General features: G+C 43.2%; 1 protein-coding gene across 7 annotated transcripts in view; it reads right to left on the minus strand.

Moving 5' to 3' along the window:
* Positions 1 to 26,838, minus strand: part of dgki (diacylglycerol kinase, iota) — a 235,012-nt gene that overhangs the window by 181,919 nt on the left and 26,255 nt on the right. For all 7 annotated transcript variants that reach the window (XM_072552477.1, XM_072552472.1, XM_072552476.1 and 4 more), the window contains exon 2: positions 14,080 to 14,188. In XM_072552477.1, the coding sequence (XP_072408578.1) occupies positions 14,080 to 14,188 (109 nt within the window). The remainder of the gene's footprint in view (positions 1 to 14,079; positions 14,189 to 26,838) is intronic.

Below are 26,838 nucleotides of genomic sequence, written 5' to 3' on the forward strand. Positions count from 1 at the left end.
AATCCCACCATGGCAGCTGATGGAATCTAAGTTCCATTAATACATCTGGAATTGAAAGCTAGCTTTGATAATATGAACGGATTGACCAGGTAGACATTTAAGATAATGTCCTTTATAGAAGGAAATCAGCTTTTCTTACCTGGTCTGTTCTATATGTGACTCCAGACCCACAGTAATGTAGTTGACTTTTAACTACCTTCTGAAATTGCCTTCAGATAAAGGGGCAATTAAAGATAGAGAATGAATGATGGCCCAGTCAGTGACATTGGCATTCCTTGGACAAATAATAAAAGATAGCGGTACTGCACAGGTACAATAAGGAGATATCCCAGGTAGAGAGCATCAAATTTCCATGACAGGTCATGCAGAATTTGGAAAACTCAAACATTGATAAACAGATCTCTTTCCTGGCCTTCGTAAGGACATAGTGCAGTTCTGTAAAACATGTGTGTTAGGTGATGGGAAAACCTCAATATAAACTCAAATAATCACCATTAATACCAAACAAAAACAGAAATTGTTGGAAAAACTCAGCAGGTCTGAGTTCTTCAGCAGTTCTTCAGAACTGGAGTTCTAGACCTGAAACATTAACTCTGTTTTCTCTTCATAGATGCTGCCAGACCTGCTGAGTTTAATACCATTAATATCCCAGATAGGGACTTGCACAGCAAGTCAGGCAGCATTCGAGGAGCAGGGATATCGATGTTTTGGGCAAAAGCCCTTCAACAGGAATGAGACTGAGAGCCTTGGGGTAGAGACATAAATGGGAAGGGGTGGGACTGGCGGGAAGGTAGCTGAGAGTGCGATAGGTGGATGGAGGTAGGGGTAATGGTGATAGATCGGAGGGGAGGGTGGAGCGGATAGGTGGACAGATAGGACAGGTCATGAGGGTGGTGCTGAGCTGGAAGGTTGGATCTGGAATAAGGTAGGGGTATAATGAGGAATCTGGTGAAATCCACATTGATGCCACAGGGTTGGAGGATCCAGAGGTGGAAGATGAAGCGTTCTTCCTCCAGGTGTCAGGTGGTAAGGTGATGGAGAATGTCCAGGACCTGCATGTCCTTGGCAGAGTGGGATGGGGAGTTGAAATGTTCAGCCATGGGGCAGTGGGGTTGGTTGGTGCAGGTGTCCCAGAGATGATTTCTTAAGCACTCTGTGAGTAGGCGTCCTGTCTCCCCAATGTACAGGAGACTGCATCGGGAGCAACAGATACAGTAAATGACGTGTGGAAATGCAGATGAAACTTTGATGGATGTGGAAGGATCCTTTGGGGCCTTGGATGGAGGTGATGGGGGAGGTGTTGGCACAGGTTTTGCAATTCATGCGGTGGCAGGGGAAGATGCCAGAAGGGGAGGAGAGGTGGGTGGGGATGTACCTGATGAGGTAGTCATGGATGGAACTGTCTTTACGGAAAGCAGCTAGGCGTGGGGAGGGAAATATATCTCTGGGGTGGGGTCCATTTGAAGGTGGTGGAAATGACGGACATTGGTGGGGTGGAAGGTGAGGACTGGGGGGTTTTGTCCTTGTTGTGGTTGGCGGGGTGGGGTTCGAGGGCGGAGGTGAGGGAAGTGGATGAGATGCAGTGGAGGGCATCAGCAACCATGTGGGAGGGGAAATTGCGGTCTTTAAAGATGGAGGCCATCTGGTGTGTTCTGTGGTGGAACTGGTCCTCCTGGGAGCAGATGTGGTGGAAGCGGAAGAATTGGGAATATGGGATAGCATTTTTACAGGAGGCAGTGTGGGAGGAGGTGTAATCCAAATAGCTGGAGAGTCAGTGGGTTTGTAAAAAATGTCAGTGTTGAATTGATCACCATTGATGGAGATGGAGAGGTCCAGGAAGAGGATGGAGGTGTCTGAGATAGTCCAGATGTATATAAGGTCGGGGTGGAATGTGTTGGTGAAGTTGATGAACTGTTCAACCTACTTGTGGCGCCAGTGCAGTCATCAATTAACAGGGGGAATGGTGGGGAGTGGTATCGGTGTAATTGCGGAAGATAGACTGTTCCACGTAGCAGACAAAGAGGCAGGCATAGCTGGGCCCATGTGGGTGCCCATGGGTACTCCTTTTGTCTGGAGGAAGTCCAGTCCCCTCACCCACTCCAACCCCTCACAACATGCAGTGCTCCAACCCCTTTGCTCCAACCCTATTCTCACCATCAAACCAGCGGATAAAGGAGGGGGGGCAGGTCTACACTACTGAAGCCAGGCACCAACTTGAAGACACCTCCTCCTACCGCCCCCTCGACCACGGACTCATCTCCTATCACCAAACCATCATCTCCCAGACTGTACACAACCTCATCACCTCAGGGAATCTCCCACCCACAGCTTCCAACCTCATCGTTCGGGAACCGTGCACCGCCCAATTCTACCTCCTCCCCAAGATCCACAAGTGTGAGTACCCCGGCCGACCCATCGTCTCAGCCTGCTCATGCCCCACCAAATACATCTCAACATGCCTCAATATTGCCCTATCGTCCCCTGCTCCAGGAACTTCCCACTTACATTCAGGACACCACCCATGCCCTCCACCTCCTCCAAGACTTCAATTTCCCTGGCCCCCAATGTCACATCTTCACCATGGACATCCAGTCCCTATACACCTCCATCTGCCATGACCAGGGCCTCCAAGTCCTCTCGTCATCTCCACCAGTACCCTTCCACTGATACACTAATTTGTTTGGCTGAACTGGTCCTCACCCTTAATCATTTCTCCTTTGCGTCCTTTCACTTCCTCCAGATGAAAGGGGTAGCCATGGGCACCCACACAAGCCCTTTTTGTTGGATCTTTGTTGGATGCGTGGAACAGTCTATCTTCCGCACTTACACCAGCACTACTGACCACCTTTTCCTCCACTACATTGATGACTGCATCAACACTACCTCGTGCTTCCCCAAGGAGGTAGAACACTTCATCAACTTCACCAACACATTCCACCCTGACCTTAAATTCACCTGGACCATCTCAGATACCTCCCTCCCCTTCCTGGACCTGTCCATCTCCATCAATGATGACTGACTCAACACTGACATTTTCTACAAACCCACCGACTCCCCCAGCTACCTGGACTACACCTCCTCACACCCTACCTTGTGTAAAAATGCTACCCTTATTCCCAATTCCTCCGTCTCTGCCACATCTGCTCCCAGGAGGACCAATTCCACCACAGAACACACCAGATTGCCTCCTTCTTTAAAGATCTCAATTTCCCCTCCACATGGTTGCTGATGCCCTCCAGCGCATCTCATCCACTTCCTGCACCTCTGCCCTCACCCCTACCCCTACAATCACAACAAAGACAGAACCCTCCCTGTCCTCACCTTCCACCCAACAACCTCCATATACATCGCAACATCCTCCGCCATTTATGCCACCTACAAACAGACCTCACCACCAGAGATATATTTCCCTCCCCTCCCCTATCTGCATTCTGTAAACACAGTTCCCTCCGCGACTACCTCGTCAGGTCCACACACCCCAACAACTCACCATCCCCTCGCAGCACCTTCCCCTGCCACTGCATGAGTTGCAAAACCTGCGCACACACCTCCCCCGCACCTCTGTCCAAGGCTCCAAAGGAGCCTTCCACATCCAAAGTTTCCACACGTCATTTACTGTATCCGTTGCTCCTGATGCAGTCTCCTCTACATTGGGGAGACAGGATGCCTACTCACAGAGCGCTTCAGAGAACATCTCCTGGACACCCGCACCAACCAACCCCACCGCCCCATGGTTGAACATTTCAACTCCCCCTCCCACTCCACCGAGGACATGCAGGTTCTGGGCCTCCTCCAACGCCACTTCCTCACTACCCAACGCCTGGAGGAAGAACACCTCATCTTCCAACTTGGGACCCTCCAACCCTATGGCATTAAAGTGGATTTCACCAGTTTCCTCATTTCCCCTCCCCCCACCTTGTCCCAGTTTCAACCTTCCAGCTCAGCACTGCCCTCAAGACCTGACCTACCTGTCCACCTATCCGGTCCACCCTCCCCTCCGACCGACCATCATTACCCCTTCCTCCATCCACTTATCGCACTCTTAGCTACCTTCCCATCAGCTCCACCCCCCTCCCATTTATCTCTCCACCCTGAAGGCTCCCAGCCTCATTCCTGATGAAGGGCTTTTGCCCAAAACATCGATTTTCCTGCTCCTCAAATGCTGCCTGATCTGCTGTGCTTTTCCAGCATCACACTCTTGACTCTAATCTCCAGCATATGCTGTCCTCACTTTTGCCTATAAAACAGTTCAACTCCACTGTAAATCATCCACAAATACAGGGAGTTTCAGAGAAATACAATCAGAGTCTCAAGACAATGATTAAAGTATTTTGTCATTAGTATCCTCAAGAATGAGGTAAAGGTTTGGATTTGCTATTATTTGCTACCAAGAGTCTCCAAATTAATTTACTTAGTTTTGTCCATTTAAATTGAATCTATAGTCATAAACAGGACCATTGAAATTGATCAATGGAAAAGTTTTAAGACACAAAGATAATTCATCAGTATTTGGATTATTGTTCCAAATTTCAAGGAACAAAAATTAAAAGGAGCATGAAAATTACCACAAAATCATTTAAGATCTTTACAAGCAAAGAGGAAAGACTGTAAGCTGAAACCAGAAGATTTCAAAGAAAAGGTAAAACATCAGTGTTATGACTTTACAGAGCAAAGCTCTGAAAGCAAGCTTCACAGGTCCATTAAATGCAAAGAGGATTAATAAAATGTGTTGTTTGATAGATCCCCAGATCACAGGAAGAAGAATCAATTATATCATGTAAACATATTCAAAAACTTTCATGATAGTGAGGAAGATAAGTAAAGTGAGAAGAGCAGAGGATAACTAAGACAGTAAGGAGATCCAGATAATTCACAAATTGAACCTCTTACTATCTTATTAACCAGTATGGAATTACAGGAACAGTTAGAGCAGCAGTATTCTCATACTTAAAGGAAGGAAAGTTACAGTAAGACTGCTTATAAAATTTGTAGAGATTCAATAGGGTGCATTCCCTTAGCCAGACATGATGTGGCTGTCAGGGAATTGGTACGATTAAAACAAAATCATTATCATTTAAAAGAGACTCAGGTAAAAACAGAGATTCAGTAAATGTTAGAAAGTCTCTTCGAACCCAGCCAAAGTAGTTGGAGTTCATCTTTAGCATTAGTTCCTGAATCTGATTGGACAACTAGGTTTGATATATGTTAAAGAAACATAAATGCAATAACAAAGACAGATTTGTACCAAATTCCTCGGTTAGAGGATTATATCAGTCCAGTTAACAATGCCTCATTCCTCACTAGATTGGTCTATTTAATGCGTACTGGCAAGTACCATGACATCAAGAGCTAAAGCGACATCAGTTTTTGTTACATTAAGTGGATTGTATTAATATCAAGTTATGCTGTTTTGGTTTAATAGCTCTCCAACTTTCAAAGGGCCAAGCATATCCAAATGTGTTGTTTATTTAGATTACTTACAGTGTGGAAACAGGCCCTTCGGCCCAACAAGTCCACACCAACCCTCCGAAGACCAACCCACCCAGACCCATTCCCCTACATTTACCCCTTCACCTAACACTACGGGCAATTTAGCATGGCCAATTCACCTGACCTGCACATCTTTAGACTGTGGGAGGAAACCGGACCAACCAGAGGAAACCCACGCAGACACGGGGAGAATGTGCAAACTCCACACAGACAGTTGCCTGAGGCGGGATTTGAACCCCGGTCTCTGGTGCTGTGAGGCAGCAGTGCTAACCACTGTTGTATGTATTTATAGACAGTATAACTTGGGAAGAACATGTGACACAAGTACAGGTACAGTTCAAACAGGTACAGTTAGCTAACTTAGTAATAAACCTTGCCAAAACTCAGTTTGCAAAAATAAGTGTAACTTAATTACAACATATTATTGGGAAAGGACAAGTGTTGCCAAGAAATTAAAGGCCCATAATAGAATTTCATGTCACTAAACTAAACAGGAAATCTGCAGTCATGTATGTCTTTGTCTAGTCTTAGTATAAATCTGTGTGTTTGGAATGAAGTAGGATACTAGTAACAGAAACAAAAATAAATAATTCGATCATTTTTGGTGATTGAACAAGACATTTACTGTCTTGATATGGCTTGTGAAATAGTGAGACTCTATTTCTAGTACACTCCTATCATCAGGTTCATTATAGTTTTGACCATACCTTTAATACTGCTGACTCTGCCAACTCAGTAGTTTAAAGGCAACAGTGCTCTACTATTGTACTCTATAACAATGTTGCCAATGTCTGCATTACTCCAGCACCATCATTCTATGGGCTTGTAGAAAGTCAATCTTCTGACAGAACTCCATGATAGCTCATTACTTATTGGTAAGGTGCACCACTCCTGACTCACACTAGTTATTCTTTATAGAGTAGTCAAGCATCAGGGGAGTCAATTCTTAAGCAGCAGCTTTTAAGCTTTCATTTCCCTGCACCTACCTCCTCAGAAAGGGGAACTTGCTTCCAGTATTTGCTTCTCTGTACAGCTATACATTACTTAGAAAAGAGAATCGAATGTCCATATCTACTAATATACTCAGGCACAGGCACAAAATATGATCACAAAGGGTAATTAAAACTCATCTTCCAGAATCTTTGCATTCTCACTGTTCACTGGAGTAGTACCAGATGATTGGAGGATGACAAATGTTATTCCCTTGTTTAAGAAAAGGAATAGGGATATTTCTGGAAATTATAGACCAGTCAGTCTTACATCAGTGTAGGCAAAATATTGGAGAGGATTCTGAGAAACAGGATTTATGATTACTTGGAAAACTATAGTTTGATTCGAGATAGTCAGTATGGCTTTGTGAGGGACAGGTCATGCCTCACAAGCCTTATTGAATTATTTGAGGTTGTGACAAAATACGTTGATGAAGGTAGAGCAGTGGATGTGGTGTACATGGATTTTAGCAAGTCGTTTGATAAGGTTCACCATGATATGCTCATTCAGAAAGTAAGGAGGTGTGGGATTTAGGAAAACCTGTCTGTCATGGATACAGAATTGGCTGGCCCATAGAAGACAGAGTGTGGTGGGAGATGGGAAGTCTTCAGCCTGCAGCTTGATGACCACTGGTGTTCTGCAGGGATCGGTTCTGGGACCTCTGCTCTTTGTGATTTTTATAAATGACTTGGATGAGGAAATGGAATGGGGGGTGGGGTTAGTAAGTTTGCCAATAACATAAAGGTTGGTGGAGTTGTGGATAGTGTGAAGGGCTGTTGTAGGTTGCAATAAGACATTGACAAGGTGCAAAGCTGGGCTGATAAGTGGCAGGTCAACTTCAACCTGGTAAAATGTGAAGTGATTCACTTTGGAAGGTCAAATTTGAATGTGGAATACAGGGTTAAAGTCAGGATTCTTGCCAGCGTGGAGAAACAGGGATCTTGGGGTCCATGTCCATAGATCCCTCAAAGTTGCCACTCAGGTTGATAGGGCTGTTAAAAAAGCATATGGCTTTCATTAGCAGGGGGATTGAGTTTAAGAGCCATGAGATTATGCTGCAGCTCTATAAGAATCCTGGTTAGATCATACTTGGAATATTGTGTTCAGTTCTGGTCACCTCATTATAGGTAGGAAGGATTTAGAGAGGATGCAGAGGAGATTTACCAAGATGCTGCCTGGACTGGAAGGCATGTCTTATGAAGAAAGGTTAAGGGAGCTAGGGCTTTTCTCATTAGAGCGAAGAAGGGTGAGAGGTGACTTGATAGAGGTGTACAAGATATTGAGAGGCATAGATAGAGTGGATAAACAAGAGACCTTTTCCCAGGATGGAAATGTCTCGAGGAGGCATAATTTAAAAATAATTGGAGGAAGATTTAGGGAAGATGTCAGAGGTAGATTGTTTACTCAGAGATTGGTGGGTGCATGGAATGTACTGCTAGCAGTGGCAGTAGAGTCAGATACATTAGGGACATTTAAGCAAGTCTTGGAAAGGTACATGGAAGTAAGTACATGACGGGTTTGTAGGTTAGTCTGATCTTAGAGTGGGATAAAAGGCCAGCACAACATCGAGGGCCAAAGGACCTGTACTGTGCTGTACTGTTGTATATTCTATGTTCTACATTATCATGGAGAGTGTTCCATGCGCTGGTTTCTATCTTCATGCCTCGCTACAGAAAGCAATTAAATCAGAGGTAACATGATTATGGCCAGTAATAGTGTAAATTACAGTGTACGAATGCACCTCTCCAAATGTCATCTTTCAGATATATAAAAAAAAATTACATGCACTATAGTTTGCTGTTACAAGTTAGCCACTATTTATGATCTATCAAGACTATTATCACCCACGAACAAAAATACTTGTTCATCCTAGTGTATTCCATGTTTGATACCATGTTGCATGTGCTAGCATTTTTGGTTTCCACTTACAAATATTGATACAGAAAACAACTATATTAAACATTGTGTGTTAATGGCAAATCATAGTGTAGAAGTTACTGTAAAGCACAGTGTAGAAGAGTTGTGCTTCAGCTGTGGAAAGTCTTAAATGGTCTTCATCTGGAGTCCTGCCTCCAGTTGTCATCAATTAATGCACCTCTGAATTATTTACTGGAATAAGAGCATAGAGGAAAGGTTGAAAGCAGTGTACCAACTCCATGTATCTCCATGATGATGTGGAATTACTGTGATAGATTTTATTTTGTTAAGTAAGAGATTTGGACTATGAAGCAAAGCTGATTAAATTGAGTAGAGATACTGAGGCGTTGTGACCTAATCCTGATCCTGTATATATCTAAGGCATAAGATGCACATTAGAATCAGTCTAAGATGGTGCCTTAGTGATGAATGCAGTCCTTTCGAAGAGAAGGTTACCTATTCAGCAATGAGAATGACAGGAAGACTTGATGCTTTCACTTGAGTCCTGAAGCTGGGAGTCAATGAAATAACCTCTCAGATTCAGTAAGGTTGCCAATGTAACTCACTTGGTTGAAGAGCTTCAGGGCAGAGGAGATGGCCTGGGGGTCCAGTGGGAGAGAGACTCACTGAGATCCTTGTGGAGAGAGGAGGAGAACTTCTTCAAAGTGGACATCCTTTCGCAGCATGGTTTCCAGCAACTAGAAGAAAGTGAAGATTGCAGATGCTGGAGAGTCAGTCAAAATGTGTGGCGCTAGAAAAAGGACAGTAGATCAGGCAGTATCCAAGGAGCAGGAGAGTTGACGTTTCGGGCATAAGGCCTTCAGCAGGAATGTGATAAAGGGCTTATGCCTGAAACGTTGACACTCCTGCTCCTCGTCTGCTACTTGACCTGCTGTGCTTTTTCCAGCACCACAATCTTTGACTCTGACTCTCCAGCATCTGCAGTCCTCACTTTCTCCTAATGTGACATATTTGACATTTTGTGTTTTGTTAAAATGTGTCTTAATAGGTCTTCATGGTAAGCTTTTGCAGTAACACAGAGGAAGAATGCCAGCTGTTCATTCACTTTCTAAATGCATCTGCCTTTCATCTTTTATGAGGGTAACCTTCACCGCATCTATCACTATTACTTTTGATTTATTACCCTTTAAGTAGAATAAGTAAGAAAGAGCAGGATACCCAATTTTATAAGCACCTCATCCTCCATTCTTGAGCTCAATTCTTGTGTAAATCTACTAAGTTACAGGATGTCCACATAACCATTCATCACAATGAGCTAAAGGAGGAGTCAATGGCATAGTAATATTATTGTTAGACTAGTAATCCAGAGGCGTAGGCTCTAGGGACAGGAGTGGAATTTAATTTCACTGAGTTAAAAAGGAAAATCCGGATGGAAGGCCAACCTTAGTAATGCTGACCATGAAACTAGCATCTCCAGTAACAGAAACGCCTCTCCTCGTTTAGAGAAGGAAATCTGCTGTCTTCACCTGGTCCAGTCTGTACGAGGCTGCAGATCCACAGTAATGTTTTTGACTCTTAACTCTTCTCAAAGGATGTGACAGCAAATGCTGTTATCTCATGAACAAATAAAGAAGCATCATTTCCTTAGCCTACTGGCTCAGAAAATAATAGGCACCACTCAGAATGTAATTGTGTATCACAATCGGTGAGGCATGGTGGTCTTTCAGCGATCTGTGGCAGCCTTTCAACCTGACACAACCTCTGCATGGACTTCCAGCCTCGAGGTGATTCCAGAATGTTCTCCTGACCTTGCGAGCCTCAAGGTGAACCCAACATGGTCTGGAGTCAAGGCCTGACACGAACCGGAAGCTGAGTGCCATCAAAGACTGGTTTGGAAGGATTGTTGTTCTGAACTTTTTATTTCTCTATTTTCTAATTTATTTAAACAATCTGTAATTCTAAATATTTTATTTCTTTTTTTCTCACTTTTTTTCCTAAAAACATGTTTTGAAGAATCTGTACCTAGGTACCTAAGATGGCACCGTAAATGGTGACTTGTAAACTTTTCACTGTATTCATTTGATTTTATGTGACAATAAAGCTTAATTCAATTTACACAAACATATGAAATTGAAGTAGGCCATTGGTCCATCATGGCTGATCTTACTGTGACCTCAATAACACATCTCCACCTACTCCCAGTAAGTTTCAACTTCCTTGTTAGTCAAGAATCTATCTACCTCTGCCTCAAAAATAATCAATGCTCCCATTCCACCACTCTCTGGCAAAAAGAGTTCCACAGATCCACAAGTCTCAGAGAAAAAAAGCTCTCCTGATTTCGGTCTTAAATGGAATGACGCCTTATTTTTAAACTGCATTCCCTGAATCTAGTCTTTCCCATAAGGGAAAGCATTCGGTCAGAGTCCAACATGAAAATTCCCCATATTTTATTATATGCTTCAACCCTTTTATCACAGGCATTACTCGAGTGTCTCTTCTCCGACTACTTTGAATATATTTACACCATCCCTTAAGTAAGGAGTCCAAAATGTATTGTATTCCAGATGTGACCCCACCAATATTGTGTACAACTGATGTAAAACATAGCCTTGCAATAAGCATTCCATTTACCTTCCTAGATGATCAGGTGGTTACCAAATCAAAGTCATATGGACCGTACAGCTTCCTCGGGTAAAACAAAGGGTGGAGGGGTTTGCTTTTTAACTTGTGGTGCACGGACATTGCAACCCTAGGCAGCCATTGCTCCTCAAACCTTGAATTCCTCACCATCAAATGCTGCCCCTTCCATCTACCATGGCAATTTACCGCTACTATACTAACTGCTGTGCACATACCACCACAAACAAAGGTTGAGGAAGCTCTGGATGTGCTGTACTCCACCACAAACACCCTGGGGATGGAACACCCCGAGGCCCTGTTTATTATAACTGGCGACTTCAGCCAAGCCAATCTAAAGAAGGTGTTGCCCAAGTACCACCAGAACATTACCTGCCCCACCAGGGGCCCGAACATTTTAGACCACTGCTACACTACTGTGAAAGATGCTTACCACTCCATCCCCCACCCTCATTTCAGGAACTCAGACCACAATGCCACATTTCTTCTGCTGGCTTACAGGCAAACGCTCAAGCAGGAGACCCCTTCACGGATACAGGTCCAGTGCTGGTCGGATGAGGCAGAAGATCAACTCTGGTGCTGTCTGGAATCAGCTGAATGGGCAATGTTCAAACAGTCTGCAAGTACCTTGAGTATGCCACCACCATCACTGACTTTATCAGCAATTGTATAGAGGACTGCATACTGAGGAAGTCAATCCGGGTGTTCCCCAACAGGAAACCCTGGATGAATCAGGACATACAGAACCTGCTATGAGGCCTTCAGATCAGGAGACCCACTCAAATATAATGATTCCTTGTATGACCTTCCCAGAACCACTAAGACAGCCAAGGACCAATACCGGTCCAAACTAGACCCCAGGCAGACACCTGGTGACTATGGCAAGGACTGAATGACACCACAGGTTCTAAAGAGACAGTGCAAGATAGCAGATGATGACACATCCCTCCCAGATCGTCTCAACGCCTTCTACACTCGCTTTGAGCAGAATTTTGGCAGAGAGGTAACACCTATTCCAACAAGTCCTAACGAACCTATCCCAACAGTCCCTGCACCAGAGGTCAGATCAGTTTTCCTTCGTGTGAATCCAAGGAAAGCGATGGGACCAGACGGAGTACCAGGCCATGCACTCAGGACATGTACAAATCAACTGACAGAGGTCTTCTCAGACATTTTCAACCTCTCTCTGCAGCAGGCCACTGTCCCTGCCTGTTTCAAGGGGGCCAGATTCATCTGTAAAGAAGAAGGCTCATGAAGCATGTCTCAATGACTACCTTCCAGTGGTCATGAAGTGCATTGAAAGGCTGGTCATAGCATCAATCAACTCCAGCCTCCCCACTACTCTTGACCCACTCCAATCTGTCAATCGGACCAACCAATTCACGTCAGATGTCATATCATTTGCCCTTCTCTCCTCCCTAGAACAGCTTGACACCAAGAACAGCTACGTAAGAATCCTACTCATTGACTACAGTTCAGCCTTCAACACTATTATTCCCTCAAGACTGATTACTAAACTTAGTGATCTCAGACTAAGTCCCACTCTCTGCAACTGGATCCTCAGTTTCCTGACACACAGGCCACAACCAGTGAAGACTGGGGACAATATTTCATCCTCACTAACACTCAACACTGGAGCCCACAAGGGTACTCAGCCCCCTACTGTATCACTGTATACCCATGACTGCATCCCCAAATACCAGACTAATGCCATTTACAAGTCCGGCAATGACACCACCATAGTCAGTCGAATCTCAGATGGTGATGAAACAGATGGTGACTACAGATGGGAGGTGGAAGACCTGGAATATTGGTGCACTGAGAACAACCTAGCTCTCAATGCCAGTAAAACCAAGGAACTCATTATTGAATTTCGGCAGGATGTTACTCATGTGCCCCCCCTACACATTAACAGCACAACGGTGGAGCAAGTGGAGAGTATCAAACTCCTGGGAGTGGTCATCCATATCAAGCTTTCTTGGACTCTTCATGTGGATGCACTGGTTACAAAGGCCCAACAATGTCTCTTCTTCTTCAGACAACTGAGGAAATTTGGCATGACAGTGAATACCCTTGCCAATTTTTATAGGTGCGCCATCGAGAGCATTCTGTCTGGATGTATCACTATCTGGTATAGGAACTGTACCATTCAAGATCAGAGACAGTTACAGAGAGTGGTGAACTCGGCCTGGACAATCACAAAAGCCAACCTCCCATCTATAGAATCCATCTCCCAGGCCTGCTGTCAAGGAAAGGCCGCCAGCATTCTCAAAGATCCATTCCACCCTGGCAATGTTTTTCTGCAACCTCTACCATTGGGGAGAAGATACAGAAACCTGAACACATGCACCAGTCTATTTCAAAACAGTTTCTCCTCTACTGTTGTTAGAATACTGAATGGACTCACAAACTCTTAATATTCGCCTATACCTGTGTTTTTGTTTTTGCTGCTGTTTACCTGTTTCTTACTTATCTTAGATTACTTACAGTGCGGAAACAGGCCCTTCGGCCCAACAAGTCCACACCAACCCTCCAAAGAGCAACCCATCCAGACCCATTCCCCTACACCTAACATTACGGGCAATTTAGCATGGCCTATTCACCTAACCTGCACATTTTTGAATGGTGGGAGGAAACCAGAGCACCCAGAGGAAATCCACATAGACATGGGGAGAATGTGCAAACTCCACACAGACAGTTACCTGAGGCGGGAATTGAACACGGGTCTCTGGCGCTGTGAGATAGCAGTGCTAACCACTACGCCACCGTGCTATTTAACTATGTGATCTGCCTGTAATGCTTGAGTACATGTGACAATAAGTTCAATTCAATGTGTAGAGTTATGAGATTAGGGTGAGAGAATGACACAAAGCCAAATTGCTCATTTTGAGAGCTATGTAGAAATAAGGTCCAAATGACTTTCTTCTGTATCGTAACAGTCCTGTGGTTCTGTAATCACTTGCGACATCTGCAAACTAACTTTTTGTGGCTCATGTACCAGGACACCCAGATTCCTATGTACCTCATAGTTGTCCTGTAGAAGCTGCTGCACAGTTAATTCCCAACTATGACCCAACAACTCACAGTCCAGTCAGGGCTGGTCCGCATCTCTCTGGTAGGTCCATTCTTCAGGATGGTACTGGGTGCCTGTTCTGGAGCTAGATGCTGTAGGCCTGATCTCAAGATGGCTTTCCTGCAAGACAAAGGAAATACTTAAGCATTTGACCAGCAAAAGATGCTCACATGAGCGATGAAGATCTTGGCAAGCTATAAGTGGGAGGGGGCTGAACTTTCCCCAGGACAGGTCCTTGTATAAAGCTAGGCTTGACCTCTCCAGATGATATCATCCTGAAATCAGCAGGAATTAAATGTTAATCTCCAGGACTCTGCTGTGAGCATCAAAAACCATAGCAGCACTTAAAACAAACAAAACACTTTTATTTACAATTAGCTACTAGCTGTAATTGTGGATGGGATAAAAGCTGTTTGGCAGGGTGAGGGGTTGTAGCAGGAGTTGATGTGATTTAACTACCATGAAAATGTCTAACCAGAGGTGATGGACCTATACAAACCTCGAGGAACTTTCACAAGTCAATGTAAAGTTTTGATTTCTTCAGGTGTAGTTATAATGAGCTTTTGTTTAACAACAACAATTTTAATTTATGTTGCTGCTTTCATGTAGTGAAATGTGTGAAGGACTTATCAGGATTGGTTAATAAACAAACCTTGACAGCAATATGCATTCTTAAAGAATTGGGGCCGATGGCTAAAATTCATCAAACAGTTCAGAGGTCGGTCTGTAAGTTTGAAAGTTTGTTTTCAGACATTTCGTCACCATTCGTAACATCATCAGTGCGAGTCTCTGGTGAAGCACTGGTGGTATGCCCCACCTCTCTATTTATAGGTCTTGGTTCCTTAAGAAGCTAGCTTACAGACTTTTCATCAATCTGAGCTACAAATCTTCTCAAAAATCGCTAGTTAAGAGGTCAATTGTAGGGGTTAGCTTCAAGGAGGAAAGCAAAGTAGAGAGAGACAGAGAGGTTCAGGAAAGAAATTCTAACACTTATGGCTTTGGCAGCCGAAGGGACGAGAACCCTAAGTGTGGAGTGCTTAAAATCAGGGATGTACAAAAGGCGAGTAACTTGCGAAACTGAGCTATTGCAATGGAGATGGTGCTTTGGAGATTACAGAGACTGGGAATTAGATTACAAGTTTGACACTTTCAGTTTTGATCAGTCGTCCTCACTAGGCAGATGGAAGATAGACCAGAAGAAGAGGAGGAAGACCAGGGAAGAGTTCCTTTACACCTTAGGTGGAGAGCAGAGTGCTGCCCCACCACTTTAACAAGACCAAAACATTTTATGCCGTCATCAAGTTTGTCCTCTGGTGTTAGTGAACCATTCCCAGTTGTCACAGCTGTATACTTTCTTTATCTATTGGATGAGAATTTAGGAGGTATGCTTGGTAGGTTTGTGGATGACACCAAAATTTCATAGTTCTTTGAAAGTAGAGTTGCAGGTAGATAGGACAGTGAGTTGAAAAATGTGGTGCTGGAAAAACACAGCAAGCCAGGCAGCGTCTAAGGAGCAGGAGCATCTGTAGTCCTCACTTTCTCCTAGATAGGATAGTGAAAAAGGCATTTGGTATTCTTTCCTTTATTGGTCAGAGGATTGACTACAGGAGTTGTGAAGTCATGTTGCGGCTATACAGGACGTTGGTTAGGCCACTTTGGAATATTATGTGCAATTCTGGTATGTTGCCTATCGGAAGGATGTTATGAAACTTGAAAGGGTTCAGAAAAGATTTACAAGAATGTTGCCAGGATTGGAGGATTTGAACTATAGAGGGAGGTATGATAGGGTGGGGCTGTTTTCCCTGGAGTGTTGGAGACTGAGGGGTGACCTTATAGAGGTTTATAAAATCATGAAGGGCATGGATAGTATAAATAGACAAAGTCTTTTCCTGGGGTGGGTGAGTCCAGAACTAGATGGCATAGATTTAGCGTGAGAGGGGAAGGATATAAAAGGGACCTAAAGGGCAACTTTTTCATGCAGTGACTGAAGCAGGTATGGAATGAGCTGCCAGAGGAAGTGGTGGAGGCTGGTACAATTGCAGCATTGAAAAGACATCTGGATGGGTATATGAATGGGAAGAGTTTAAGAGGGGTATGGGCCAAGTGCTGGCAAATGGGATTAGATTAGTTCAGGATATCTGGTCAGCATGGGCGAGTTGGACCAAAGGGTCTGTGCTGTTCCATGCTGTACAGTCCTTTCACTTCACGACTAATAATCCAGAGGTCCAAGCCAATGCTGTGGGATACTGGTGTTAACTGGTGCTTTTGACAGTTGATGAAAAATAAATAACTTTGAAATTGAAAGCTAGTCTTGCTGATAGTGACAATGAACCTCTCATCAATGCTTGTTAAAAGCCTGTCTGGTTCACAATATTCTTTAGGAAAGGAAATCTGCCATCCTTGCCTGTCTGGGCTAAAAGTGACTCCAAACACACAGCAATGTGGTTGACTCTTGACTGTCCTCTGAAATAGTCAAGCAAGTCATTCAGTTCAAGGGCAATGGGGATGACAGCAAATGCAGATCTTGCCAAGTGGGTGCCCATATCCCATGACAGAATAAATGAAAAAAACAAGATACCAATCTGTGGGTAATGTTGGACATGGAAGCTTGTAGGTACATTGAAGCTGTGCTCTTCCAGCACCACTAATCCAAAAAAATGAAGCTGGAGGAGGTAAGAGAATTGCTGGGGCCAAGACTATGAAGGGGTTTAACATAAAGGATGAGAATTTTATATTTCAGTTTGTGAAACAGAAAGCCAATATCAGAAGCACATGTACATGTACTGTGATGTACGTTTGTGCATAGGCAGTAAGATTTAGAACAAGCTTGAGTTCATGGAGCACAGAAAATGTAATGTCAGCCAGGAGTACAATGGAATTGTCATGTCTGGAAGTAACGAAGGCATGGATGAGGGCTTCAGCAGCAGATGAGATGTGGTTGGGCAGAATCCAACAATGTTATGGAGTCGAAGGCATCCAGGCATATTGATGGCCCAGACCCGAAGACAGATACCCTTCTTGGGGTTAAACGCAATACTAAAGCTGACTGTAGGTCAGATTTAGCTGTTAGGCCCTCTGTTACAGAATAGCCTCATGCTTTCACTATTCAGGCTGTTCTACGACATGGGGCAGTACCTGGAGAAACACCACAAACATACATTATACACAGAAGCTAGCAGTGAGGGAAGTAAATGCCAAAATAAACAAGGAAGTATCTTTGTTGCTATGGGAACACACACTATAATTGGTTAAAGAAGTCAGCTAATATTTAGGCATTCAAAGCATCAGGGAGGAGAAAGCTAAGACTGCAAATAGTGTAGATCAGAGTCAAGAGTGTGGTGCTCAAAAAGTACAGCAGATCAGGCAGCATCCAAGGAGCAGGAGAATCAACGTTTCGGGCATAAGCCCTTCATCAGGGTTTCCCATGAAGCTAGACAGTGTGAACTGTGGATTAACCAGATGGAACTGGTCAGCATGAATCTTAAATTAACCAGAGGGAGCTGGCCAGAATGAAAAGAGCATCTTTTGAGTATTTGTCCCAACATTGGGTTTGCTCTGCAGTACTGATCATCTGTATGCTGCAGTCAGACCAAGTATGGAGATGTGTACTGTTCTGTTTTCTTTAATTCTTTCAGAGGGATATGGACATAACTGGTTAGGCCACCATTTATTACCCATCACTAATTGCCCTTGAGAAGGTAGTAATTAGCTGCCTTCTTGAACCACTGTTGTTCTTGGGGTATTGGTACACTCAAAGTGCTCTTAAGGCAGGAGTTTGAGGAGTTTTTTGTAATTTCTGGCTTGCTTTTATAGTCACTATATTTATATGATTAGCTCAGTTCAGGACCTGGTCATTGATAACTCCCAGGATGAAGATGGTTGGGAATTCCATGATAGTAATGCCATTGAATGTCAGGAGGAGATTTTCTCTCTGTGGAGGTGGTCATTGCCTGGCACATGAGTGGCTTGAATGTTAGTTGCTGTCAGCAGTTGTGCTATATGATGATCATACTCTGATATTCCTTCTACCCTTGCTGCGTCACTAGTTTCATTATCAGGTCTCTCCTGATCATTCCTAAGCTCTTTCCATGTCCAGAAACCACAACCTGCTTCTGTATAACATATATCCAGCCACCAAGCTGCATCACTCTCAGTGTCTGTATAGGTGTTTACTGCCTTTTCATGTATTCTCCTAGACTTTTTGCCAGGTTTCTCATCTACCTCATTCAAACCTCAATCCAGCTGTTACCAGCCTTCAAACAGCTGGTTTTCCGCATCTTCAGGGGAATATGGTGACCTAATGGGAACATCAGTTAATTCAGAGGCTAAGGCTTTAGGAACATGGGTTCAAATCCCATCAGAGTAACTGGTGCAATTTAAATTCAATGAATAAAGTTGAGGAATGAACAATAGCTTCATGATCATCCTTACTCAGATTAGTATTGATTCTGGTAAAGATCTGTCTGGTCCATTGATGGTTTGCAGAACATAAAACATAAAAGAGTACAGCACAGAACAGGCCCTTCAGCCCACAATGTTGTGCCAAGGATTATTCTTAATCTAAAATAAAATAACCTAACCTACACAGCCCTCAATTCACTGCTGCCCTTGTGCATGTCCAGCAGTCGCTTAAATGTCCCTAATATCTCTGCTTCCACCACCACTGCTGGCAACGCATTCTATGCATTCACAACTCTCTGTGTAAAGAACCTACCTCTGATGTCTCCTCTATATCTTCCTCCTCATATCTTAAAACTATGATCCCTTGTGCCAGTCAATCCTGCCCTGGGGAAAAGTCTCTGGCTATTGTCCTTAGGTCCAAGTCTGGCCTACATGTGACTGGGTCATAATCTGGAATTCCTTCCCTAACAATGTGTGTGCCTAACCTTCATGCACTGAAGTGGTTCAAGAATGTAGCTCATCACCACCTTCACAAGAGCATTTAGGGATGGGCAACAAATGCTAAGCCAACTAGTTACACTGACAAAAGAATTTTAATCAAGCTGTCAACCTTATTTCCCTCAATGTTCCCATGATAATGTCTTTGTCTCATTTCTATTTAGCTATTTGAAATAAATACTGTAGGAATTGATAATCGAAATGTTATCCCCAACAGTCCAGAGATCAGGAAAATGCCTTTTTGGAACAACGTGGCATTTCCAGCTGGGATTTTCTAACTTTTCAACGCAATGCCTGAACTTCATTGTAAAATATTTGATCAGAATTGGTGAATATTCTCTCTTTGGCAGTTCCTGTAACTTGCAAATATCTCATGAGAAAGGAGCATTAACAGATCACAGCATGGATTATCCTAATTTTTAATGATATTAAGAATAAATTAATATGTTGGTTTTTTTCTCACTTGAGGTGTCAATGGCAGGGTTGCTGACAGATGGAGGGCTAAGGGACAGACTGGCATATTTCACACACCATGTAAGTAGCTATTAGTGGCGTCACACAAATAGCTGTGAAATTCAAGGAATTCTGAAGCTCAATTGTCGCTGCCCCAGGGATGAGCTGTTAGACAAATTAATCAAACCAAATTCTTCCAACGGTTATGATCCTTTTCAGAGCACCGGCAGACAAAGCAAGAGATTAGAAGGGCAAATAGCATTTTACACTGTTGAAAGGGGGTGGAAGTACAAGAGTAAGAAAGTTTTGCAAGCATGATGTAGAGTTTTATTAAAGACTATACCTGGAGTACTGTGGTAAGCTTCCTTATCCAAGTAGGAGCATGCTTGCTTTAAAGGATCTGAAACAAATCTCAGATCGATATGTAAAATGTGAGGATTTGTTCATTGTGGAAACTCTGGAGGTTAGAAGAGAGTGATCTAATTGAAATGTATGGAAATCTTAGCAGGTTCAATTGAGTAGATTCTGAGGGGCAGTCTCCCCTCGGGCTTGGAACCATAGCCTCTGAATGAGATATTGGCTATTTCAGACTGAGAAGAAGAGAATTGTCTTCACTCAGGGGTTTGAGAGTGGAATTCTGAGCTCCACGTGGTGCATTATTGAGTATAATCAAGATAGAGGTCGGTAGATTTTTCAGGCATTAAGAGAATCAAGGGTTCTGGGAATAGGACTGGAAAGTGGAGTTGTCATAGAAGGTCAATCATAATCACATTGAATGACAATGCTGTTCAAGGAGGCAGTATGGCCTACTCCTGCTCCTCTTTCTTCTTTGAATGCTCTCATAAGTGTCAAACACTGCAATATTCAAGTACTCCCAAATTCAATTATCACACAGCGACATGCAAGTATCCCCAACATATAAAACTAAACATCCTAACTTCCCCATTGCACATTGTTAAATACAAGTTATACCAATGAATAGGGTGGCAGGCTTAGAGAGAAGTTAAAAATAAAGCTTAAAGAACTGAAAAAAATAAGATAAGAACAAAACCTGCAGGGGCGGTGGTGTTGTGATACTGAGTCACTAGTGACCCAGGTTCTAAACCCACCACAGCAATGGTGGAATTTAAATTCACTGAACCAATCTATGATGTAAAGCTGGTCTCAATAATTGTGACCCCTACAACTATCACCAATTGTTATAAAAACCTGGTTGGTTCACTAACATTCTTTAGGGAAAGCAATCTGCCATCCTTACCTGATTTGGTCTACATGTGATTCCAGACCGAAAGCAATGTGGTTCATTTTTAACTGCTTCCTGAAATGGCCTCAGAAACCACTCAGATCAACAGCAATTAGGAATTGGCAACAAATACTGGCCTTGGGAGTGGCATCTACATCCCATGAAAGGAATAGATTTTAAAATGCAATGTTAACAGTAACAAATAATATAAATACTTCAAAGTTCAAAACAAGCTAAGGAAATAAAAAAATAACTAATTAAAACATGCCAGACATGATTAAAATAATTCAATTTACCACTGTGCCTCAGAGGGCTCTATCAAAGGCAGGCAAAGTTTATTTCTGGGACTCTGGGTCTATACTTAACATATGAGGAACATTTGATCATTCTGGGTCTATTCTCGATGGAGTTTAGAAGGATGACGGGGGATCTATTTGAATCATACAGAATACTGAATGGCCTGGAGAGATTAGATGTTGGGAAGATGTTTCCATTGGGAGGAGAGACTAGGACCCACGGGCATAGCCTTAAGAGTAAAGGGAAAACCTTTTCGAATGGAGATGAGGAGAAACTTCTTCAGCCAGTGGTGAATCAATGGAATTCATTGCCACAGAAGGATGTGGAGGCCAGGTCACTGAGTATAATTAAAACTGAGATAGATAGGTTCTTGAGTAGCAAGGGTTACAAGGAGAAAGTGGGAGGATGGGGTTGAGAAACTTATCAGCCATGATTGAATGGCAGAGCAAGCTCGATTGACTGAATAGCCCAATTTCTGCTCCTGTGTCTTATGATCTTATGGTTAACAGTTGTACACATGAAAGTATGTAGGTGAATCAAATGTGAAAAATTTAGCTCAACATATTTGGCATCACTGAGGCCTTGAGACAAATTGCATAGCTAAAAGATAAATATTCCTCTGCATAGTAGGAAAAGAAGGATCAGAAAAGCTGGATTTGCAATATTGACAAAAGACACTAATATGAGGAAGAAGGGATATGACCTAGAGGTAAGTTAGTAGATACTCTGGATTTTACAAGGAGATTATATTCGCTGCAGTTAAGAAAATTGAGGGGGATCTCATATAAACATATAAAATTCTAATAGGACTAGACAGGGTACATGCAAGAATTCAATTCCCAATGACCAGGAAGTCAGGACCAGGGGTTACAGTCTAAAGATGTGGGTTAGATTTTAGGACTGAGATGAGGAGAGATAACCTCACCCAAAGAGTGATGAACGTAAAGAATTCTCTGTCACAGAACTTGGTTTTAGACACAGTTCTTAGGGCTAAAAGGATCAAAGTGGTGAAAGTGGGAACTGGGTACTGAGTCAGATGATCAGTCTACTTCTGCTCCTCTGCTCCTATTTTCTATAGTGTCTCTATAATGCGTTTCTTACAATTGAGCTCATGGACTCAGAAGTCAACTGGCCCACACTGGAAGCAGGTCATATTGGTTCTGAGCCTCAGCTTTGACAAAGGGTCAGTTAGACTCGAAATGTCAGCTCTTTTCTCTCCTTACAGATGCTGCCAGACCTGCTACGATTTTCCAGCATTTTCTCTTTTGGTCTTTTTTGTTATGTTCACAGGATGTGAGTGTCACATCCCTAATTATCCAGAGAGCAGCACCACATTGCTGTGGCGTAATGGTTACATGGTCACCACTGGGCTAGCTTCTTATTCAAGTTGTTTTTCTTAAATTCAAATTTCATCATCTGCCACAGTAAGATTTGAATACACATCCTCCGAATGTTAGTCTGGGGGTTCTGGATTACTAGTCCAGTGACATAACCATGATGCCAGCCCCCCTTGCCCACAATGGCAGCTGTGTAGCCCTAGCAGTGCCAGGACTGAGCGGTAGCCACTGCTGGAACTGCGATCAAGCTCCATGGAAGAAAAACCATGGAGACTGGACTTCAAGCTAAATGCAAATCGGACAGGCCTCGCGGGGAAAGCTCAGTGAAAGGAGTGTAAGTGATTATGCAGCAAGGTTAAAAGGTGGAGGGTTAAAAGGCTGGTCTGATCCGGTCTGAAGGTTGGTTCTCATGGGCCCAGGGAAGCTACTAAAGGGTTTAAGCTTCTTGTGTTGTGAAAGTTGGGTATCTTTGACATCCTCTGCCACAAATAAAGTAAAGGCAGATATAGAATATGGCCCTGAAGTAACGAATAAATCTTTCCAGAAGTAAGATATAAATGATTTGAATGTGAACATAGGAGGTGTAGTTAGTAATTTTGCAGGTGATACCAAAATTGGAAGTGTAGTGGACAGCGAAGAAGGTTACAAGAGTACAAGAGGATCTTGATCAGATGGGCCAAGGCCAAAGAGTGGCAGATGGAATTTAATTTAAATAAATGTGAGGTGCCGCATTTTGGAAAGGCAAATCAGAGCAGGACTTACACACTTAATGGTAAGGTCCTATGGAATGTTACTGAATAAAGTGACCTTGGAGTGCAGGTTCATAGTTCCTTGAAAGTGGAGTCTCAGGTATGGGATTTGGGAGGTCATGTTGTGGCTGTATAGAACATTAGTTAGGCTACTTTTGGAATATTATGTGCAATTCTTGTGTCCCTGCTATAGGAAGAATGTTGTGAAACATGAAAGGGTTCAGAAAAGATTTACAGGGATGTTGCCAGGGTTGGAGGGTTTGAAATATAGGGAGAGGTTGAATAGGTTGGGGGTGTTTTCCCTGGAACGTCCGAGGTTGAGGGTTGACCTTATAGAAGTTTATTAAAACCATGAGGGGCATGGACAGGGTAAATAGACAAGGTCTTTTCCCTGGGTTGGGGGAGTCCAGAATTGGAGAGCATTGGTTTAAGATGAGGAGGGGGGGAGAAGATCGAAAAGGAACCTAAGGGGTAATGTTTTCACGCAAAGGGTGGTGCACGTATGAAATGAGCTGCCAGAAGAAGTGGTGGAGTCTGGTACAATTACACCATTTGAAAGGCATCTGGTTGGGTATATGAATAGGAAGGGTTTGGAGGGATATGGGCTAAGTGCTAGTAAATGGGTCTAGATTAATGTACGATATCTGGTCAGCATGGACAAGTTGGACTGAAGGGTCTATTTCTGTGCTGTACATCTCTATGACTCTATGACCAAAACAGTACACAGTACTTTAAGTGTTGGTTCAATACACTTTACATTTGGAACAAGACTTTCCTACATTATATGTCATCTCCCTTGTATAAACGCCTACATTCCTAAATGCCTTCCTAATTACCAGTTGTACCTTTTTGTTATTTTTAATTGTTAATGCAATATTGGCTTTGCTAGCCAGGCCAATATTTATTGCCCATTCCTAGTTGCCCAGGAAGCAGTTAAGCATCAACCACATTGCTGTGGGTCTGTAGTCACATGTAAGCCAAACCAGGTAAGGATGGCAGATTTCCTCCCATAAAGGACAAATTACTGGGTTATAGTCCAACAGGTTTATTTGAAACTGCAAGCTTTCAGAGCCTCCGCTCATTCCTCAAGTAGCTAGTGAAACAGAATACTTCAGACACAGAATTTATAAATAAAAGATCAAAGGGTCATACAACTTATGCAAATATATTGAACAAACCTAGATGGCTATTAAGTCTTTAATCAGTTAGAATGGAGGTGCAGGTTTTGATTGATTAATTTGTAAATCCCAGTATTTATTTTAAGTTACTGCCCCACTCTGGGCACCATCCTACAACTCAACTGCTTCATCCTTGATCACAACATCTTCACCTTTGAATACTAATTCTTTATCCAGACACATATAACAGCCATGGGGACCAAATTTGCACCCCAATATGCCAACATTGTCATGCACAATTTCGAATAAGAGTCCTTTGCTGCACTGACCAACGCTTTACGCCAGATATATTGACGGCATTTTCTTCCTTTGGACCCATGGCTAGGAATCACTGAAGCAACTACATAGTGACATCAACAAGTTTCAGCCCACCATCAGACTTACTATGGACTACATTTTAGTATCTGTCTCATTCTTGGACACTTGCATCTCCACCAAGGTCAGACACCTCAGTATCTCACTTTACCATAAGCCCACAGTAACCTTCCGATGCTACACTGCTTGAGCTTCCATCCCAAGCATATTAAAACAGCCATTCCCTACAGACAATTCCTATGTGTACACAGTATCTGCTCGCATGAGGAGAAATGCGACAAACACCTGAAGGTGTTCAGGGACACCCTCATAAGGACAGGATATGATGCTCAACTCATTGATTGCCAGTTCTGATGTGCTACAGCGAAATGCCATAATTACCTCCTCAGAAGACAGACACCCGAAAAAATCGATGGGATACCCTTCATCATCCAGTACTTCCTGGGAGCAGAGGGACTGTGCCACATTCTTCGCAACACGTTATCAATGAGGATGGGCATCTTGCCAGGATCTTCCTTACACCTCCATTTCTAGCCTTTAAACAATTGCCAAACCTTAAACAGACCATTGTTCACAGCAAACTACCAGCCTTCAGGACAACAATGACCACAATGCCATGGCAACAACTGCAAGACATATGAAAGCATAGACATGGATACTACCATTACACGTGGGAACACCACCCATCACAGGCACGGCAGGTACTTATGTGACTCGGCCAATGTTGTCTATCTCATACACTGCAGGCAAGGATGCTCCGAGGTAAGGTATATTGGCGAAACCAAGCAGGCGCCATGACAACAGGTGAATGGACACAGTGTAACAATTGCCAGCAGGGATGTTCCCTCCCAGTGGAGGAACACTTCAGCATACAAAGACATTCAGCCTCAGATCCTCAGGTAAACGTCCTTCAAGGAGGACTTTGGGACATGCAACAACACAGAGCTGCCAAGCAGAGGCTGACAGCCATGTTCAGTACCCATGAAGATGGCCTCTTGGATTCATGTCACACTACAGTTGACCCCATCACATTTTACATTCAGACACACACACACACACTCTCTCTCACACTACACACATGCACACTCACACAGACATCCTCTCATACACACACATTTGCACCCACACTCTCTCACAGGCATATACTCCCTCACACTCATGCACACTCTCAAGCACACATGCTCGCACGCACACACATGCTCTCACACACGTAAACTCCCTCACACTCATAAATATATGCTCTCAAACACATATACTCCCTCACACTGACACATTCTCCCTCTCAAGTGCGTGCACACACTCTCTCAAGAACATGCTCACACACATATCCACACTGTCTTCCACTCTCTCCCTCATACACATACACACACACACACACACACACACACATAAATGTATGGGGTGAATTTGCATTTGCAGATTTGTAGTTGCAGATACATTCTATTTTGTTCAAAATGCACACCATCTGCAGACAGTTAGTCAATGTAGCATTTTATAAGTTTCTACTTTGGAAATAAAACCAGTCTGGCTCTAGGCTGAGATACAAACAGACTTGAAACATGACCTCAACCTAAAATGCATTTACTGACCTGAGGTGTCACCCTTATTCTGATAAAACTTGAAGTAACCCTGGAATAGTGACTTAAAAGAAATTAATCAATCGAAACCTGCATCTCCATTCTAACTGATTAAAGATTTAATAGCCATCTAGGTTTGTTCAATACATTCCCACAAGTTTTATGAACCTTTGATCTTTTACTTATAAATCCTACGTCCAATGTCTCACTAGCTGCCTGAGGAAGGAGCAGAGGCTCAGAAAACTTGCAGTTTCAAATAAACCTTTTGAACTATAACCCTGTGCTGTGTGATTTTTGACTTTGTCCACCCCAGTCCAACACTGACACCTTTACATCATGGCTTCTGTAAAGGACAGGTGGTTTTTACAGCAGTCGGTAGTGGTTACATGGTCACCATTAGACTAGCTTTTCAATGCATATTTACCACATTTATCCTCTAAATTTCACCATTTCCAGGTCACCAGAACATTAGTCTGTGGTTCTGGATTTCTAATTCAGTGACATTATCAGGTCAACACTACCTCCTCCGCATGCTAACTTTTTATGATTCATGTAGAAGGACACCCAGCTCCCATCTTAACATGGTATTCTGCAGTCTCTCTCTATTTAAATAATATCTGATTTCCTATTTTTCCAACCTAACATGACAACCTCACATTTTCCATGTTAGACTCCGTCTGCCAAAGTTTTACCCAGTCACACCAAAACATTTGTATCATCAG

Source organism: Chiloscyllium punctatum, chromosome 32 (genome assembly GCF_047496795.1).
Source record: "Chiloscyllium punctatum isolate Juve2018m chromosome 32, sChiPun1.3, whole genome shotgun sequence".
Taxonomy (NCBI): Eukaryota; Metazoa; Chordata; class Chondrichthyes; order Orectolobiformes; family Hemiscylliidae; genus Chiloscyllium; species Chiloscyllium punctatum.